This window comes from Mugil cephalus, chromosome 4, assembly GCF_022458985.1.
Source record: "Mugil cephalus isolate CIBA_MC_2020 chromosome 4, CIBA_Mcephalus_1.1, whole genome shotgun sequence".
NCBI lineage: Eukaryota > Metazoa > Chordata > Actinopteri > Mugiliformes > Mugilidae > Mugil > Mugil cephalus.
Window position 1 is genome coordinate 20,200,610 of NC_061773.1, and position 14,748 is coordinate 20,215,357.

General features: G+C 45.7%; 1 protein-coding gene and 1 long non-coding RNA gene across 2 annotated transcripts; one reads left to right on the forward strand and one right to left on the reverse strand.

The window, feature by feature from the left end:
* Positions 1–1,581: 1,581 nt before the first annotated feature.
* Positions 1,582–5,446, forward strand: LOC125007114. Its single transcript, XR_007112654.1, has 2 exons — positions 1,582–2,393; positions 3,941–5,446. It is a non-coding gene; the product is annotated as an uncharacterized LOC125007114 (long non-coding RNA).
* LOC125007113 (RNA-binding protein 38-like) lies at positions 4,220–13,988 on the reverse strand. The gene is made up of 4 exons (XM_047583715.1): positions 13,549–13,988; positions 11,448–11,571; positions 10,713–10,767; positions 4,220–6,159 (listed from the first exon to the last, which is right to left on the reverse strand). Exons 1-4 carry the CDS (start codon positions 13,759–13,761, stop codon positions 5,817–5,819), a joined length of 735 nt encoding a protein of 244 aa, XP_047439671.1. The 5' UTR covers positions 13,762–13,988; the 3' UTR covers positions 4,220–5,816.
* Positions 13,989–14,748: the final 760 nt, after the last annotated feature.

Genomic DNA, 14,748 nt, shown 5'->3' on the forward strand with positions numbered 1-14,748 from the left:
ATTGATGTCTTTTCATTAGTGGTAAGAGCCTTTTAAAAAAGTCTCTCCACGTAGCTGTTAACTAACTAAATAACGAATACATCAAATCCAGAAACAAATGAAATGATTCAATAGGAGTACACTGTGCATGATTTTGTCATTAAAGCCGTATTGGGTTCCGTTATGTTTTTCCTCAATAATCACTGATGTGTTTATTTACATTTATTACTGGAGATTTTACTGTCAGGCCTTCAAATAGCACAGCAGTGTTGTATGAAAGTGTGTAACGACCTTTCAGGGGTGAATTATTATTTGAACTTTGTGCAGGTCTGTAAAACAACTGACGCCAGCGAGATAAATAATAACTTAGTGCATGTGTGCTTGTAGAGAGTCAGAGACACTTCTCAACTTGTTCCAGCGTATTTATCTTATTCTGCTGCTCCCCAGATGATGTCAGTGTTTATTTGCATGCAGTGTACCAAAACCGAGATCAGATCTCGAGAGCTGGTTGCGGACACACATGTAGACGCATGTAGATGTAGATGACCACAGGTCCTTAATTAAAGCAGGCAACCCGCGATGAGATTGGATGTTACCGAGTGCCTCTGACTTACGATTTAAACCGGACTCTTTCCAAAAACGTCCATGTTATCTGAATGAGTTGTTGGTGCACAAAAGAGCCACGGGAGAGTACACGTGATGGGTATTTGTGGTCTGGCAAATTCTTATGAGAGTCAGGATAAATATAGGCAGTATCTTATCTGATGCTGCAGCGCCGACACTCCCCAGGCCCCTGACAGGTCTATTGGGCCGGTGGCTGATGAGCCTCAGAGACGCTAAAAATGGGGCCAGTCGGGTAAAATACATATGGGGAAATTTACGTGAAAAGCTATGATTATACATATACATGGTCAAAGAACATTACAAAATAAATAAAGTTTAAAAAGGGTAAAATAATTAAATATGAGTGTCTATTAAGCATTAACTTCCCAATGGGGGCTCCCTGATTCAAATGAAAATTGTACATCATACAAATTAGTGTAAAATTAGGTGTGTAACAGAATACAGCCTGTAGAGGTTCTCCGCCGAACGCAGAGGTTTGGATTGGTCTGTTTATTTACAGACCTTGTAGTCAACCCTTAATCTGATAACCAATGTTTTTGAATAACAAAGCAGGAGCATTAGTCATACTACATATGTATACATCATTTTATGGTCACTGAGCGTATTTCACGGAGTTGAAAAAAAAAAATCAAGATGAAAATAAATTATGAGTTAAAGATTTAATGTACAAAATTACCTTGTTTCACGTAAACTTTTTTTCTTGCCTCAGCGTTAGCGAGCAGAGTAGAGGTACTGTAAATTCATAAAAGTTAATATGTGCTTGGGACTGGGGCCCAAATAGAAAGTAACAGTCACTGAGGCAGTTAATTTTAGGAGGACACATGCTGTGGTCATATATAAAATCGGACTGTATCTCACGCTAACTCTTGCAAATGCAAACCCGTCCTACATGATGTTCAGGCCACGAAAACAAGAGGTGCCTTTGGCAGGTTGTGATTAGAGTTAAGCCAAAGGCTGATAAGGTGGGACTGCTTCTGTGACAGTTCTGAGAAATCACTTGACGTCACAGTTGCACGACAGAGCGAGAAGCATGTGGAGAGTGAGATTTGACTGAACCTACTTTGTATGTGCATGTGAAAGAGAGACCGGGGGGTGGGTGGCTGAGAGAGGCCCTATGGTGACTCAGCATAACAAGGTCTGCTGGGCCTGTATGACCTCGTTCATCAAGATGACACTCGGCTCTGTTTCTGCCGTGTGATTCACAATGAGAACGGGACGACGAGAGGGAGACAGAAACAGAAGCATGTGAGGAGAAACAGGACCTTGAGCATGGACGTGAGGAAGACAAGAGATGTTACGGGAAGAAAAGGCACAAATGACAAGCAGAAAAGTTGAGTAAACAAACGCGTGAGGGAGATCACAAACAGAGAACCGGGGGATGAGATAGTGAAAGATAAACAGTGACAAAGTGAAGAGAAGAGAGGGGGACCAGAGCCGCCTGACTACAGTAACAGTCAGTAAACACAGCAACAGCAGAGACATCCATTCTGCTGAACGTGTTTAAAAAACTGTGACAAGATTCAGCTATTAAAAACTGCAGTTTGTCCTCAGCGCTGGCATCTTCCACATCACGTCCCAACACACAGCACATCAGACTTCTCTTTTTGCTTTCAAGCTGTAAAGCTTCTTCCTAAACACAGCTCCCGAAACACACTCGTCACACTCTGTTTTTACACACCAAAACACGTTGAAGGGACACCGCCAGCTTCGCTGATCATCCGTTTGCTCGCAGTGTAACACAAAGTCACGACAAAAATCAGAAAATAATGGGATCCTGTAATTGTTTGGCAGTGAGTACTATATCAATTAGAATTAGTGAAGTACTTCTTTGTTTTGATTTGATTAGATTTTTTGATTACTTTAGACAGGGGCACGATAAGTTGTGACAAGATTTCAGAAATCGTTTGCCTGATAGTATAATTGCCTAAGTCATTTTTTGACTTGACAATACCAATAAAAATAACAATGTGTTCACTAATATTTGTGTTTTCCAAAAATGTTCAAATGACTTAGGCCAGGGGGTCTTCAACGCTTTTCAGGCCAAGGACCACAAACTGATGGAGAGATTAAGTAGGGACCCCCTACCTACTAAATGAGTCCTACATTATTATTATATTATTATCATTTTGCATTCAATATTAAGCTATTCAAATAATACACTGTTTTTTTTTTCAAACATGTGCAATAGTAGGGGGGAAATTAAAAAGATATACAGTATGTATGAAAAATGTCTAACCAACCAAGCCTATCCCAGCTGTCATCAGGCGAGAGTCGGGCTGCACCCTTGACAGGTCGCCAGTCTATCCCAGGGCTAACAAACAAACAACCATTCACCCTCACACTCAATTTAGAATCACCAATCAGCCTAACGAGCATGTCTTTGGAGGTGGGTAGGAAACCGGAGTACCGGAGAAAACCCACACAGACACAGGGAGAACATACAAACTCGAACCTGTACCTTCTCGCTGGGAGGGATCAGTGATAACCACCGAGCCGCTGTGCCACCGAAGGCACTTCCACTTTGGTTATTTCTAAAAACGTCTGCATAAACATCACATCAAACTTCAGTTAAGTCAGTTGTGCGCAACACAAGTGAGCACCTTGAACACAACAAACACAACTCCATTTGAAGGCAGTCATAAGTAGGAAAGAATACTGCCACCGAATTACAATTGGCCATATCTATTATTAACTTATTATTAACTGAGACAAGTCACAACTTGTGACAGGTACACGCGACGCCATTTGAAGGCGGCAAATGCGCTCACATTAAGTTAACCAGTCATTAGTTTGCTAACCAGTAGCCTCGCTGGCTTCTAAGCACCAAAAAGTTGCCTAGCAAGTGTGCATCCACGCCAATGTTTTGCCTTCGTGACTTTACGTGTCACAGCCACAGTCACACGAGGGAAAAGAAACTCACTGAAACAATGGCTGAAAGGACAACGTGTCTGTATAATTAAGTAGCAAATTTCTGGAGTAAATAATGTCTGAATGGATTTCAATCAAAACAAAAGCAACACAAAAACATCAATTTGCCATGTTGTAAATCATCACTGGGTGGATAAATTACACCCTGGGTGGGGACGAAAAGATAATGGATGTGTTTTTGTTTCAACCTTGCCTGCGCTTGGTTCTCTGGGCCTTAGTGGGGTTTAGAAGTGACACATCTTGAGAAGGAGCTGACGTAAACACAAACACTCTGGGAAACAGAGCTAGCTAAGCTTGTCTAGCAAAATAAAAACTAAAAAAAAAAAAAAAAGGTTACTTGCAGCTGTGAGTTGTAATGGAGAATCTAACTTCAAAACACTTTCTGGCAAACCCCTTTCATTTTCTTTAGAAAAAACTCTCAGCAAGGGAATGAAAGCAAGTGTGTGGGCCAAGGGAACACCCAGCACCCCTGGCAGGTAGTGGTGTTGCGGCTTGATAAACGTCGGGGCCCCTCTCCGTCATGCAGGATCCAACAGCACACACAGCCTTGATAACAAGCACACGCTGAACTGAACCCGCAGCAGGATCCACATTTCACTTTCATTAATACAATGACAGTGCAATAACACACACTGTAAACACGTCAAACACAAATCCACGAAAGCCGAAGGAAGACGGGGACAGGAGGTCTTTTTAAGTACAAATTCTTTATTTTGTTTTTTTTGGTATGGCTTCTTTGAAGGGACTGTAAAAGACATTCTTTAAAAAAAAAAAAAGTAATAATAATAAATAAAAAAATCCTAGTGAACTTCCAATGAAACCAGTCCAGGAGCTACAAACGAGAGCTCGTCGTTGAATCCCCCGACGTGGTCACAGGATAAACAAAATGAATACGACACCTGTAGAGCTGCAGCTATGCCGAGTTAAAAGACATCAGCGCCACAGTCATAGTAACAAAAAAAAAAAAAAAAAAAACTATTTTAACTTAGTACCTCTTATAAATACCATAAATATTTAGATGTACTTGAGGACTGAAGACATTTTAAAATGCTGTACATGAATGTCCTTTTGAGAGCAATGGTTTTTAAACAATCTCAGTGACGATAAAGACTAAACAACGACAATAATAATAGTAATAATGATAAAAAAAACAACAAAAAAAAAAAAAACACTGGTGTTTGAGCTCAGTGTCAGCTACCTTTCAACAATGATATATGAAGCTCCTTGGTACCCATTTGTCCACATACTGCTTGTGATTATCTACATCCATGTGAAATTACCAAGACTCAGATTAATATGACTTTCCGGACCCAGTCGGGTCAGTAATAAGAGACTTGCTGCGTGCAGCTCTGTGGAGGGAGGAGCACTTGAAAAATTAGGAGATCTCTTTTTCTTCTTTATTTATTTATTCATTTTTTTTTATTTATTTATTAAGGCCTCTTGATTAAAATAATAAAAATGTTTGTAGTCTTGACATTGACGTCTCAAAACAATGCAACTCCCATGGTCTTATACTGAAAACTTTTGTCCGTGAGGTGCAATCTCTCTTCATCCTCCTACGTGGACGCTGTAGGTTTGTTCATGTCGCAGGTCTCCGCCTCTCCGTGCACCGGGATGGGGACCACGCCTGGGACGCCAGCTGTATGCATCGCCGATTGCCTCCACCACTTTGCCTTCACCCCGCACTCCCATCTATGTCTGTCTTTCAGTGTCCTAAAGCAGCGGCGCCCCCAAATAGCCACCCCCCAGATGCTCTGTAAGCGGGAGGAAGGAGGTGTTACGTGTCCCAGACAGCTCTCCAAACATCAGTATGTACCACGGACATACATAGCTTTCACCGATTGAGCCAAAAAACATGCTAACATTGATAAGAATGGCATACAAACGCTGACAGGGACATTAATACGATAATAAAGGAAGATAAAAATAATAATAATAAAAAAAAAAAAAAAATGAAGTGTCAGCTTCTGGAAGCCCTTGGAAGCAACCACATACTTTATGCTGTTTAGCTTCCCAACCTGATCCCCAACAGCACCCCCCCTGCCCCTCCCTCCCCCGAGCTTTCACCAATGAGCAAACGGCTCATTCTGATCATATAGTGCAATAGTCCCACTCTTTTCCTGAAAGCTGCTGCTGACAACAGCAAGGTCACCCTACAGGGTGTTTCACCATCCTCTGTCCAAAGGTCCTCAACCACCACTACTACTCGCACCCTTCCTCCTCCTTCTTCTCCTCCTCTTATCCTTCCACCTGTACTGCTCCCTCTCCTCTGCCTCCTTCCTGGTTCACTGCATACGGTCCGGCTGGATGTGCTGCTGTGGGGCGTAGTGCAGGAAGGTCGGAGCTGGGCCGGTGGCCGAGGGGAGGGTGGGGTGGACGGTGGCCGGGGCCGTGGCGGCGGCGGCCGGGCCGGCGGTGGCAGTGGGGCTGGTGGCGTAGTTGTAGCTCAGGAAGCCGGCCGGAGAGGCGGCGTACGGGTACTGCTGATCGAAAGCGGCCTGGGCGTACTGGGAGTAGGCCGCACTGTAGTCCAGGTAGGGGCTGCTGCTGACAGACGAGGAAACCTGAGTGGGCAGCACCAGGCTAGGCTGCACAAACGCTTGCGGGTAGACGTACGGCTGGGCCAACCTGCGCGAAGACACAAAGGGCAAAAAAAAAGGGGAATTAGGCTGAAGGGGTAGAAAGGCGTAACAGAGAAATCCCAAAGCCTGGCTCCCATTGTTTACATTGCTCTCACAGGGTAAGCATGCTGGGAATATAAACTCTCTGTAGGTGCTCTGAACCCAGAGAGTTCTCACCCGGATGCCCACTGTTATTATATACACACACACTAAGACTAAATAGATGACTAAAAAGACAAAAGGCAGATGAGGTTAGGAGGCGAGGGTGAGTCAACCCTCTGCCTGTGTCAGTTAGTAAAACCTACAAAACCTGTTAGGTAGGGCCTCCTGTGGTAGACAGGGGAGGAGTGTAGGGGGTGAATGATAGAGTCAGCCGTTACTGGCAGGTTTTCAGGCTCAGGCATCAACAGAGTGTTTTAACAGCTGCTGCTCTTCACTCACTGAACACACACACACACACACAAAAGACGAAAAAAAAAAAAAGGGGAAGTGCACGAAGGGAGTGCAGAAGTTGCAGCCCCTTACTTCTCATTTGGTTTTTAGAAATCTCACAAAGACTACGCCAGGTGATGATGTCGGCTAGGGGAGGTAATGGTGGCAGGGGAGCTCATCAGGGCTGGGTTCAGGGCTCGGCCAGGCCTCGTGGGCTGACGACTCAGACGTGGCTGATTAGGGTTGTAGGGTCTGGGGACTGTACTGTCTTCACCACTTTATCCACAGAGAAAATGGAAGGGGAGTAGGTTTTAGATTAGTCCATTTTTTACTTAGGATTGTGAGTTTGTTGAATAAAAGGAAGGTTGATGATGGTGGCAGCAGGCAGAGGACAGCCCTCTTCATAGTAAGGGTGATTTAAATCACTGTTTTGGGAACCTTAACCCTTGATGCGAGGGAAAACACACACACACACGCGCGCACACTCTGGGACATAGGTAAAATAAAACAAATGTCACGTTGAATTACGTCCTACAGCTGCATGATCAAAGTCTTCCTCTCATGGACTGATGAGGGATTCACTCCATTAGAAGAAGATCAGTAATAAAAGGCAGCTATGAAATGAACACAGCAAAAGATGGAAGCATGCATGGATAGGGCCGTCATCTCCCTTAAACTCTCACAACACACACACACACACCCTCTCCAGTACCGCTACCCTCCCCCTTTTATCCACACTCACACACACCAGTTACCACTGCAAACCCCAAACCATGCCATAATAGGGAAAGAGTCACACCACAATCAGCATAACCTCTTCAGTTCGTATCACACAAAAAAGGGGAAAAGATAAAAAGGCACTCCAGTCCATCACAGCACACTGCACTGCACTCTCAAGCCATCACTGGCACCTTGTAGAGAGGCTGGCTGAGGGAAGGAGCAGGGGGACGGGGGGGCAGGGCAGATATTTTCTGTCATACCCCTCCTCGGGGTTAGTCCTGCACTGTGGGCATCTTCCGATCGTCTGCTGGTCGCACCGGTCAGCTGGCGGCACAGAGCGACCCCGGCATGAGGGTGGACAGGAGGATGGCAGTGATTATTGTCAGCAACAACACAATGGTCCTACGGCATCACATTAAGTTTTCATGAAGTGTGTGGAACGACGGGACAGTGTACTCCAAACTGAAAAAATGCGTGTCCAACAACCATGAAATGAGGAAGAAGAGAAGAGCTTTTCACACGACAGCCAGCGTAACACAAAAGCCACAGAGGCTAAATGAGACGTCTGTCAAGTGAAGGGGAAATAAAGTCATAGTGTCAGAGCCCTGAGCGAAAAAAACAACAACAAAAAAAAAACAAGACAACAGCGGCTTGTAACGAGTAAACGTAGGCAAATGAAGGCAACCCCCGCACACCTACGCAATCTACGCTTTGCCCTCCTGTTCGCTACTTACTGCACAAAGAGGCATTCACTCTCGCATGCGGCTTTCAAAGATGACCATACATTAATGCTGCGGGGCGTGTGTCCTTTCACCCGCGTCACATATTATGAGTCTGCCTTCTCCGCGGCCTTTGGAGCGCGCTGCCACGCGTGACCTCGCGTAGGTACAGCGAAACAGAAAAGAGGCGAAAAGCACTACTGCGTTACAGCTTTAATGCGTTCAGTGGACCGGAGGGGACTGTCGCGTGCTAACCGTGCTACCTAAAAGGCACGTTAGGGACAGTTGTGGGTCCTGGGGGTCAGATTAGTGGGGGGGGGGGGGGGGTGTGTCGTGGCAGGGGACAGGGATGACAGCTGGAAGCTCATAGGTCAGCTGGTTTTATGCTGACAACCAGTCTGTGTGTGTGTGTTTGACGTAGTGCCACTCAACAAATGTCAAGCTGAGATACAGAAAAAAGAAAAAGAAAAAAACACTTGCTGGAGTATTCACAGTTAATGAAGGCCCCATAATGAGCTAATGCGAAAAGCCCGGACGATATCGCACCAAGCAGCTAAATATTTCTACGCGATAACACGTATGACCTTCAGTGAATGACTCAGAACGTGTGAACGCAGGACGGGACGGGGCTGGGTGGGAGAAGTAAACAACACCTCAGAACACTTGTAAGAGGACTTGATATTCATTCCTTTGTTTTAAAGGAACCGGGGTTTGTTCTTTGAAAGCCTCCGAATGGGGGGGGGAAAGGTGTTTTGTTTGACACCTGTGGAGGCGAGTTTCCTAGGGAGCACACTGCCTCATTAAGCATTAAGCCTACCCAGCTCCTCCTCTTCCTCCCCCGCTTATCGCCAGCACTCACCCCTCATTCTCATCTTTAACCCCCCACCTCCCCCTCGGTCTCACAGAGGTGTCAGTTTTCACCGTCTCCATCTGACACGCTCGTACCGCGAGGGGAGAAAATGAAGTAAAAAAAGAAAAGAAAAGAAAAAAAAAACACAAAAGAAAAGAAAAAAACGGATGTATGCGACACGCGGGAAATTAACCGGGCTCGCGACGTAGCGGAGGAGGTGATGCATGAGAAGAGATGAATCTGCAAGCACACGCTGACAACTCCTCCCCTCCCTCAACAAACAATGTTTCTGGCCTCGGTGACCCCCCCTCTGGCCCTCACAGTCCGCATCTGCTGACCACAGCTACACACACACACACACACACACACACACACACACACACACACACACACACACACACACACACACACACACACACACACACACAGCAACAAACAGACACATCAACACTACATGCAAAAGCTCCAGTACTGTACAAAACCCTACTTCACATCATCCTCACGCCATATGTTGTCAAAGGGTTTGGAGGGGGGTTTGGAGGGGGGGTGGCACTTGTACGCTCTGCATCTTAGGGAGGCCTGCGTCTGTCACCCGCCGTACAGAGGAAACTCAGAGAGAGGAGGACAGGTGCTGTGTGGGGCTCTCTGGGGTGGTGGTCATGGGAGATTAAGGGGGTGTAAAAGGCTGTAATATGAACCAACACCTGTCAGGCACCAGGCCTCAAAGCAGCGCCGCGCGCCGCATTTCAAGACCCTCGGGGTTTTGGGTACCGTCGAAACTCGGTGTGGCAAGTGGGAAAACGACCTGCGTCCTTCTAACGTTTTAGAAACACGATGGGACATGTCCTCCAGTGGACGGTTAAATGTGTAATTCAGACCCAGTGAGATACTACGGACGTGTCTTTTTTTGGGCTCACTAAACTCAAAAAAAAAAGAAAGAAAGAAAGAAAAAAAAAAAAAAGGAACACCACATGCTTCTTATTTTGTCCTTGTCCCCGTGGACCGCCCCGGGATTTCCACAAATCTCACATGCTCTTAAGTCATAAAGTGCACAGCTATAGATGACTTTCAAGCTACATTAATGTGACAGTTGTATTTATTGTAAAGTCCACAGATCCCTGCAGAGCTGCACTGAAGACATGGAACGGCAAATGAAAATGTCTAAAACACTGGTCAGTGACAGCTGCATAAATTTCACTTTGTACGCTTGTATTCTTGTGGTTGATAAATTACTCTCCAGTCATCACTGGCCCCATAGAAAGACGCTTAATAATTAACCGAGCATCAATCTTGTTAATGTTTGATTGGTCGTACATTAAAGAAACTTCCAGTTTGTGTTCTTGTATAATTTGACTGGACTTCTGTTTGTTTTTACTCTTCCAGGGAGATTTCGAGTGTAAAATTTTGAACGGCGCTGATTTACAGCTTTAAAAAGCGTGATATTTGAGAGGTGGGGAGGAGAGTCCTATCGTTTTACAGTGAAGCGCTCATTAGCTGCTTAGTGGACCGTGGCTCCCAGACGCCATCCAGGCCGTTTCCACAACACAGCCACTTCCACCAGCTCCAGTCAGGCAGGTACACGAGTCAAGACGCTCCTGACAGAAGTTAACAAGTGAGTCACACATTCACCTCTGGAACGCGCTTCTATTACCACGGACATGTGAACCATCTCCCAGCCCTACAAAACCCAAATATGCTAATGGACGACTTGTGGAGTTGCACGTGGACACAGAAACTGACATGTACTTTCTAGAGGCCCCCCCCCGTTTGCCAAAGAAGTGGCGTTGCACAAAGCATAACGCAAGAGACACAACAAGCGCCCACTCCCCGCTTACTTACCCATACTGCCTCTGGATGAGGGCCGGGTGAATGGGCTGCACTCCGATGGATATGCCTGGAAGAGAAGAGGCTGGCTGTCAGACACACACACACATCTGCATTTACAGAGGAGGGACAGAGAACAATACACAGAGGGCGCGGAGAGACAGAGGCAGAGGTTGTTTCCAACCTACCGCTGAACAACAATTTCGAAATGTGCAGTAAGCGACAGTAAAAACATGAGGCCACATGGCAACCTTTGTAAATCAGATTTTTTTTTTTTTATCCCTCTGGGAATGGTGGTACAACCAGAAGTTTGTACGGAGGAGATTTCATTCGAGCTGTCCAGGGACACAAACAAAGAAGTTCAAATCACACTCTTATGGATTATTCAGTCTTGTCTTCTCACATGTTTAGTACAGCTGTGTTGGCTGCGTAGAGTTTTTACTCTATGGCATGGATCTTAACAGGTACCCCTATGTACTGCAGAGGGGTCCCAAAATCTTTGGTTGATTAGACCTTCTTATATATTTCTTTTTTTAAATTTCCCTCCACAAATTTTAATGTCTTTAAATACACATTAACATCAATCCAACATATTTCAGTTAAGGGGTAAGGGATAGCTTAATACTGAATTCAAAATGATAATAATAATGTATATTTTTAAGCACTCGGCTGAGTTTAACATAGAACACATATAATAGCTGCTCTATCATTTTGTATTATGCTGACTAGGATGAAATCCCTGTAACTCACCTGTCTGTATGCTGCGAGGCTTGGCGCCCAGGTAAGCCAGGTTGACGTTGGCCTTCCTGCCGTCGATGATGGGATTGGGGTCCTTGCAGGCTCTCTCCGCTGCGCTTCTGTCCGTCATGGTCACCTGGAAACATTGTGGGGACTCGTCAAATAATTAAATCACCGTGTCATGTTGTAAAAAAAACAAAAAAAAAAAACACTTTAAATAGGCATTGGCCCGAACAAGCTTTTTCCCCTTTCGTGACCAATTCTCAGAAGAAGAAGAAGAAGGAGAAGAAGAAGAGAAACTACAAACAAAGCACAATGCTAAGCTTTGAAACTGCCCACAGCAGCAGTAGCCGGCCGCTCCACTGCCACACAGCCATGGGCAGAGCTGCTGAAATATGGATCTGAGAAGAGCAACAAGGAGCTTATCCAATTAGGGCCAAAATAAGGAGATTGGCATTAGTCCACCCCTCCTCTTTCCCTCCTGGCATTAGAGGAGCCCTTCTGTTTTGATTGCCATGTTCTGCCAACTCAGAGTCACCTCTGTGCGTGGAGCGAGCAGCGAAGTAGGCCACGGCTCGCATTGTTTAAGAGGACGTTTTTTTTAAAAAGCAGTAGTGCCTGTTCGTAGTGGAAGGAGTCAGAACAAAGCCCACTCCAGGGCCTGTGTTGTGAACACACAGGAAGGAGCGAGGCTGTGTTTACACTGAAGAGACTTGCTGTAAGGGGGGGTTCTACTAATCCACCTCTGAAGTGTGTTTTAAAAAAAAAAAAAAAAAAAAAAAAAAGGTGCGCTCAGCTTAAGGCACCTCCCAACCTCCCCTCCTGCCAGAACAGCCACTTCTGCGACTGGAACGCACGGAGGAACGAATTAGCAGGTTGCCACACAAAAAAGTGAGCCGAGCATAAAGCGCTGATCACCCACACCGCCCCGCAGCCTGTTTAACCTGAAACACCAGCCGCCGAACGCGGCCGCTCGATACCAGCTAGACTCACAGGACAGCTTTCCTCTGGTGTGTAAACACAGAGAGCAATTGTCTTACGATTCTGCCGTTAGACGTAAACATGCACACATAACAGTTTTCCAGTCCTTCTTTGGTCTGATACTACATTTGTGCTGATGTGCCGTTCCAAGCATCTGGTAAATATTTGCATTTCTTGTGCTACTCCTGTTCTTTGTGTCAAAGAGAAGAGCCCGTCTCGCTCTTTCACCGGAACGGATAAGTCACCTATTAATGTGTAAATTGAGCATATTTATCATTAATATGAGGCCAGGCGCGAAGCTGACGCTAAACAGCTTCACTCTGCACCGTGCGTCGAGATCAGAGGGCAGACTGCACACACCATAAATAATCCAGAGTAGAATTTCTGAAGTTTAAAACATCTCGTATGATGGTTTGGCCTGTCTGAAACCTCAAATTGTTGAGATCAAAAAGGAAGATCGATTCGTAGAGCAGGGTAGAGCCATTGTGCCGTTGTTGGAAACCCTCTCTGTGGCCCAAGATGTGATGTAAATCATGTGCAGTGGCCCGACTTGCTCCGGTCCTGACAATGTAGGTCACGGTGTGCAAGGTCAACCTCCCCACTGCTCCAAAATAACCATATAAAGCAAATAAGATGTGGTGCGGTCGTTCCCTCACACACAAACACACTCCCAAAGCCATAAGCTGGGGCTGATCAAGGGGTGAGTGGGGGGGAGAGGGAGGGGGGGACTTCATTAGGTGGGTTTGGGAGGGGGGGGGGTCAGGGGGGGTACATCAGGCATATGTTGAAATATAATCTTCTTAGTTACCCATCAACTTGTGTGATCCCTCATCCTCATTAAGCTAAAATAACAGCCAGCCAGGCGAAAAAGGAGATGTTGTGTAATGTGTGTTGGAGCCTCGGTGTGAGAATTGCCTTTGAGATGTGTCCGAGTGAGTGTGCGTGTAGTTAGCAGTTCACCATATAAGTTCACATAGTGGAGGAGTGGGGGGGGCGAGGAGGAAAGACTCTCATGTAGACTCCAAGTAACTTCTAACCACAGTCATATGGATCTAATTTGTGCGGCGGACTTAACAAATGCTTGAAACGCGGTTTAATAACATTAAATGTTATGGCGCATGTAAATACTTACAAAGCCGTATCCTCTGGATTTCCCGGTCTGTCTGTCCGTTATCACCACAGCTTCGTCAATGTCCCCATAGGCCTCGAAGTACTTTCTGAGTGAGGCATCGTTTGTGTGGTACGGCAGGCCGCCGACAAAGATTTTGGTAAAAGTAGTGTCTTTCTGCAGCGAGGTGGGATGCATGACTTCCAGGGCTCCGTTCATGAACTGGTGCAGAAGCATTGGTCAGCCGGAGACAAGACCGAGGCACACGGGACACTACACTAAGCGCTCAACAAGCTCCCAGCATCAGTGAAACCGAATCTGTCTCGATGCGTCGGTTTACTTTTCCGCTCCGGTTAAAACTTTTTCAAACTTGTAACAACCTGATGACATCTACGACTCCCGCAGCGTGGACTCCTCCTGGTCTCACCGGTCTCCTCGCTGTTTGCTTCTAAGCGGCCGTGGCTGAACGTGCCGGGAGACTTTATACACTACAACACAGGCCCCGCCCATGTATACATACGGACCAATCAGCGTCGATTCCGTCGTTGGCTCCGCCCCCTCGCGGCGCTGTGCTGCACCTGCTTTTGTCTTTTTAGCACACAAAGAAAAAAAAAAAAACGACGCACTGTGCGGCACAAACCGCGGCTCTGCCACATGGCGCATTGTGCCACTGTAATGAGGAAGTTTCCCCAAGTAATTTCCCCAAGTTTAATAAACAGGACTTTAAGTGAGCTTATTTAACTCTCGCTTCATTTTTCAACCGTGACACGGCAGATGTAGCCTGAGAAGAAAGCAGAAACACAGGAGTTGTGCAAAGCACGGACTTCACAGTGCTGATGCAACACGGCAGCCGAAACCACAGTTTCGATAAAAATGCACAATAAACTGCCAAGGCCTTGCACCGTCACTGACACAGTAACCTTCACACTATACAATAAAAACATAAAACAGAGAGAGCCCACGCTACTGGGGGATTTACCAGTCTCCACACATAACAAAAGTATTGAGACATTAATAACTTAAAACAACCAGTCATTTATGAAGTCAGTGTGTCTCATATGGCTATGTCCCTTTTTTTTTTAACAGCTATGACCACTATTTATATTAGCTTACAGATAAAGAATATGGGCAAAAATAAAGTGCATTGTATGACTCTTGTATACTCCCAATTGTTTTTTTTTCCCAACAGTGGCAACTTCAAGGGTTCACAGCAACAGGTTAATC

Bases quoted from the DNA above. Each gene is read 5' to 3' on its own strand.
- LOC125007113 (XM_047583715.1), bottom strand. From the start codon at position 13,761: ATGCTTCTGCACCAGTTCATGAACGGAGCCCTGGAAGTCATGCATCCC. The intron at 11,572-13,548 runs GTAAGTATTTAC...CAATGTTTCCAG, and splicing joins AATCCAGAGGATACGGCTTT to GTGACCATGACGGACAGAAG. The intron at 10,768-11,447 runs GTGAGTTACAGG...CTTCTCTTCCAG, and splicing joins GCCTCGCAGCATACAGACAG to GCATATCCATCGGAGTGCAG.